The 5,781-nt window shown below is 47.3% G+C and overlaps 1 protein-coding gene across 1 annotated transcript; it reads left to right on the plus strand.

Moving 5' to 3' along the window:
• Positions 1 to 875: 875 nt before the first annotated feature.
• Positions 876 to 5,086, plus strand: LOC136473019 (rhamnogalacturonate lyase B-like). The gene is made up of 16 exons (XM_066470717.1): positions 876 to 1,176; positions 1,343 to 1,451; positions 1,568 to 1,689; positions 1,930 to 1,983; positions 2,102 to 2,221; positions 2,308 to 2,427; positions 2,508 to 2,649; positions 2,747 to 2,917; positions 3,034 to 3,189; positions 3,411 to 3,517; positions 3,636 to 3,726; positions 3,833 to 3,974; positions 4,054 to 4,213; positions 4,311 to 4,427; positions 4,519 to 4,645; positions 4,754 to 5,086. The coding sequence occupies exons 1-16, from the start codon at positions 1,163 to 1,165 to the stop codon at positions 4,991 to 4,993; spliced, it is 1,992 nt and encodes a 663-aa protein (XP_066326814.1). The 5' UTR covers positions 876 to 1,162; the 3' UTR covers positions 4,994 to 5,086.
• The last annotated feature ends 695 nt before the right edge of the window (positions 5,087 to 5,781 follow it).

The raw sequence follows: 5,781 nt of genomic DNA on the forward strand, positions 1-5,781 counted from the left end.
ACTCCAGAGTCTTGTCTTCTCCCAACTTTTCGCCTCACGATGCCTGTCGAGACGAGACGAGACGATGGCGACACGCGCTAGGCGCGGCAGCTGCCGGCCTCCACGTGTCCATGCCCCTGGCTCTGGACGGCCGCGCACGCACCACCGTAGTTTGCCTTCTTGTGTGTAGTCCTCCGATTAGTACGTGATAATATTCTGATTAGGTACGGCATAACAGTGACAACCTCGATTGCCAGTCATTGCTGAAGAATGATGTTTGCAAGGCACGTACTAGGCTACTAGTACTACTTTAATCAAGAATTCCAACAACCCCTCGCAGCGGGCTCAACAATCATTGCCAAATCTATCTATCCATCAGGAAGAGAAAAAAGGAAAGAAAAGATTCGTCGTTTCCTGCTCAAACCAAACTTTTACGAAGATGGATTCAATTCGGATGTCCTCAAAATCATGCACTCATTCAGAAGTTCCTTTTCTTTGGGATGCACTCATTCAAATAGCTACAGGTCATTGCTGACACTTTGATCAGCCGAACTTTAAGTACTCACAGTCACAGATGAAACAAGGCCACGTTTAGATTGCAAATATTTTCAACCCGATGAATAGTAGCACTTTCGTCTTATTTGATAAATATTGTCCATTCGTGGACCAACTAGGCTCAAAAGATTCATCTCGTGATTTTCAACTAAACTGTGCAATTAGTTATTTTTTTTACCTACATTTAACGCTCCATGTAAACAGCTAAAAATTGATGTGATGAAGAAAGAGTGAAAAAACTTAGAATTTGGAGGTGATCTAAACAAGGCCCAATCTCCTTCAAGGCATCATTTAGAACGGCTTTCGGTGCAGCCACTTCCATCTTCCTTCGCCATTCCTGCAGCTGACAGCAAACACTCTCGCAGGTGTGCCGAGAGCCGACCAATCACCAAGAATTAAAGACGCGGACGAGCGAGGGCCGGAGCCCGGAGGACGCCGCCATTGCCGCCCTCCTCCTCCTCGCTCTTGCTCCATCTCCTCCTCCTTGGCTTCAACTCCACTCCTCGCATGCTTGCTTTCCAAACCAAGGGATAACAGATAACATAACCGCCGCCCCTCTAAGTGCCCGCCTCCACGTACGCCCATCCCAACTGCACCCAGCAACAAGTACTTGCTCCTCCCATCATCCATGGGGAAGCTTAGGTACTACTCCTGCTCCTGTTGCCAATAGCATCCATGTGCTTGGGCAATGCCGCCATTACTGCTCCTAGATTTCTCAGCCAGTTTCTCTCTATATATACACACACACACTCACATGCCTCATCTCTCGTGCGGTCGTGCCGTACGCATCTATCTGTCTGGTCGCAAGCTGCAGCAGTCTCTGTGCCTGCTGCATGGGCCCTCCGCGGGAGGCCTCGCCGGCCGGCCCCGCCGTCGATGCCACCGCCGGCGTCACGGTCGAGGTCAGCGACAGATATGTGAGTAGTCCCCATCTCTGCCCGCATATTTCTTCTTGTGGGGGTTGACATCTCACCCGCGCCGTTCTGCCACGTGGATGGGGATATTCTGAGCCGGGTGCAAATTGCACGCACAGGTCGAGATAAAAAATGGCATCTTTGAGCTGACGCTGTCCAACCCGGACGGTATCGTCACCGGCGTGCGCTACAATGGCGTGGACAATCTCATGGAGATTCTTAACAAGGAAGACAACAGAGGGTACCGTTTCTGAATATTTTATTTTGCTTCTCTGTCCTGTCCTCTGATTACTTTATTATTCTTTATTAGTATTGTTTCGGTCTCTCGTTTTGGTTAGTTCAAGAGACTGCTGCTAATTGGATCTTGGCAAACTTAAGAATGTTCTTTGTTCTGTCCTTTATTAACATTTCTGTTATTTATAAACAAAAATGCAAAATTGATGTTGTGACGGAGCTGACAAATTGCTGCATGTTGTGTCAGGTACTGGGACCTTGTTTGGAACCCACCAGGACAAAAAACTGGCATCTATGATGTGTAAGAACTCTATTGATTCAAAGTTCAGACTTGGCTACTGCCTCCCTATGAATGCATTTTGCTTCTGATTCAGAAATAAAAATTCCAAATGAATCTGAAATGGAGCACTCTCATGCAGGATCAAAGGCACCGAATTCCGCATCATATACCAAGATGAAAACCAGGCTGAGGTATCCTTCACCAGAAATTGGGATCCTTCCCTTGAAGGAAAAGCTGTCCCCTTGAACATCGATAAGAGGTGACCAATGCACAAGTACAGCAATTCGGCTATCTCACCAGTTCATTTCACGAGGCATGTTCAACAGGGCAAGTGTTTCTGTGCAGGTTCATCGTTCTCCGTGGTTCATCCGGGTTCTACACCTATGGAATCTATGAGCATAAGGAAGGATGGCCTGATTTCGGCTTGGGAGAGACAAGGGTGGCTTTCAAGCTGCGGAAAGACAAGTGGCCTATTTACTGATTTTTCTTCTTGTTCACTGAATGTCTGAATGTTGCTAACCATTGAAGCCATCTATGCATTGCAGGTTTCATTACATGGCATTGGCTGATGACAGGCAGAGAATTATGCCAATGCCCGACGACCGATTGCCTCCCCGAGGCCAGCCATTAGCATACCCTGAGGCTGTGCTCCTTGTGGACCCAATAAATCCTGATCTCAGAGGGGAGGTAAGATGGTCTGACAGAGATAAAGATGATACTGGTTATCCATGGTAAGTATCTGACTGCATTCTGAATCTGAACGTCGCTGATAATGTTTGTCAAGGTTGACGACAAGTACCAGTACTCTTGCGAAGACCAGTACAACAATGTCCATGGGTGGATGTCATTCGATCCTCCAATTGGCTTCTGGCAGATCACTCCAAGTGATGAGTTCAGGACAGGAGGACCCCTGAAGCAAAATTTGACTTCTCATGTTGGCCCCACTATGCTGGCTGTAAGTTCAATCATCATCATGATCTGGAATCCAGAGTCTGGAATCTGAACCAGCGTTCAGATCATTCGATGATATGACATTTATTCTTCTGAATGTTTTCCTTCATATGATTGCAGATGTTTCTTAGTGCACATTATGCGGGGGATGACCTCTCACCAAAGTTTACGAATGGAGAATACTGGAAAAAGGTCCATGGACCGGTATTCATGTATCTTAATTCCAGTTGGGATGGAAGTGACCCAACTATGCTATGGGAAGATGCAAAAGTTCAGGTGATAATATTTCAGACACATAAGTGCTTGAGGATAGTACATGTTTATTTTCACTCAGAAATTCAGAATAGGGACATTCGTAATGTACTGGGTGAGAAAATTCTCAATTACAAAGGAGTAACTACTGCAGTGCTGCCTAGTTATCTATTCTGCATGTTATGAGTATTACCAAACTGTGGAAGTCACTTTTGTTTTCTTTATGTTTTGCCTTGTGTAATCAGATGATGATTGAGAAAGAAAACTGGCCATACTGTTTTGCACTTTCAGAGGACTTTCAGAAGACAGAGCAAAGGGGTTGCGTCTCTGGTAGATTACTAGTCCGAGACAGGTATATTCAAGGACTACCACTTTCCAGTCTTCTCAGCAACAAGTTTAGGAATTTTTACATTACCCTGGTATATAGATAAAACCATTGACTTTTCTGACTTAACCACGATGTCATTTAGGTATATAGATGATCAAGACCTTTATGCCTCAGGAGCCTATGTAGGCTTGGCGCTACCAGGAGAAGCTGGATCCTGGCAAAGAGAGTGCAAGGTAAATCAGCATGCCATGTACATCATTCCCAGTTTATGTTCACAGAATGGGTTGCATTGTACTATTAGAATAAAAAACTTTATTCTCACATACTGCATTGCCTCAGGGATACCAATTCTGGTGTAGAGCAGATGTAGATGGGAGCTTCTACATAAGGAACATTGTAACTGGGAACTACAACCTATATGCGTGGGTTCCGGGTTTTATAGGGGACTACAGATTAGATGCTACACTGACCATAGCTTCAGGTAAGCATCTTCAGTTAGCTGTATGCATTCCTCTTGCAGCTTTTAGTTTTTTCCTGAGATATTCGATATGGATATGCAGGGGATGATATTTATTTGGGTGACCTTGTGTATGAACCACCAAGAGATGGGCCGACGATGTGGGAGATTGGAGTACCTGATCGATCTGCCGCTGACTTTTATGTTCCTGATCCTAACCCCAACTATGTCAATAGATTGTACATCAACCATCCTGCAGATAGGTAAACTGAAACTGTAAAGCTACATGCTGACTTATGTTGTTAAGCATCAAGTCATCATTAGTTCTTATCATATTGTGTTCTTGGTTGGCCATTGCAGATTTAGACAATATGGACTTTGGGAACGATATGCGGAACTATACCCTAACAGTGACCTGGTATACACAGTTGGCCAAAGTGACTATAGCACCGATTGGTTCTATGCTCAAGTTAACAGGTGATGTTTCCTGTTTCTTTTGTGAAAACAAACATAGATATGAATTATTGCTTCTGCCTAGAACTAACATATGTGGCTGTCTCCACATCAGAAAACTTGATGACAACACTTACCAGCCAACAACATGGCAAATAAAGTTCAACCTTGACAGTGTCAGTCCAAGCAGCACCTACAAGTTCAGAGTGGCTCTCGCGTCTTCTGCACTCGCTGAGCTGCAGGTTATTTCAGAAAGAAGACTTTGCTCTTTATTTCCTATCTGCATTCCTGTCTTCTTTCGTCAGATGTCATCACTGAAACACTCCTGCATGATGAATCTTCTTGCTCAGATTTTCTTCAACGATCAGGACAAGGCTCTTCCTCACTTCGCCACCGGGCTGATCGGCAGGGACAACGCGATAGCAAGGCACGGGATACATGGGCTGTACTGGCTGTTCAACATCGATGTGGCTAGTGCTTGGCTTGTGCAAGGGGTGAACACCATCTACCTGAAGCAGTCCAGGAGCCAGAACCCGTTTCAAGGATTGATGTACGACTACTTGCGTTTGGAGGGGCCGTGTGGCTGCTAATCTTTTGTGTGTGGAATTGCGTTGCTAGATGTGAAATTAGAACTGCATTCACTATATAAATCCAATGCATACGATTGGGAAAAAATGTTGCAATATTATAGGCATTGAAGTTATGTAGGTAATGTTAGTTTAATTTTCGCATTTAGTGGCCTTGTCAGTCACTACCTTACCGAGCCCCCTGCCCCGTGCCACTCCCCATCGGCAACATAGGCGGCACCCCAAAACCCTAGCTGCCTGCCCCCTTCTCTCCACCTCTCCCGTTGCGCCGCCGCCGGAGTAGGTCTGTCGCATGGCCATATGGAATGCCGAAATGGGTGGGGCTCTTCCTCACGTTTGGCGGCGTTGGCGATAGCGGGCCTGCGGGTCCTCCTGTGCGAGCTGCGTGGAGCTCGGTGGGGGCGACTGCCGCAGCTGCAGCGGCACCGGGCGGGCCCGTGCAGGCGCAAGGGGGTGGCCGTGGGGCTCCTCCTTCGCTTGTCCCTTCCTCCACTGGCTATGGGGAGGTGGTGACGCTGGCCAGGGGTGCCGGGACCAGTGCTCTGGTGGCCAGATCAGACGCCCCCAGGGCAAGGGGTGGCCCCCGGGTGGTGGGGCACGTGCCTAACAACAGTGGGTGCCAGAGTCAGCGACAGTAGCTGGCAACGGCTTTCAGCGTGCGGCGGTGTTATGTGTGCGGGAGACTAAGGTCCGACTCCATGTGTTGCCCGGTCGGAGGGGGTGGTGGCCGACGCAGCTGTGCGGCGTCGATGTCTCAGGCTGGGCATTTGGTTGAAACTACAACATCGGTT

Source organism: Miscanthus floridulus, chromosome 8 (genome assembly GCF_019320115.1).
Source record: "Miscanthus floridulus cultivar M001 chromosome 8, ASM1932011v1, whole genome shotgun sequence".
NCBI lineage: Eukaryota > Viridiplantae > Streptophyta > Magnoliopsida > Poales > Poaceae > Miscanthus > Miscanthus floridulus.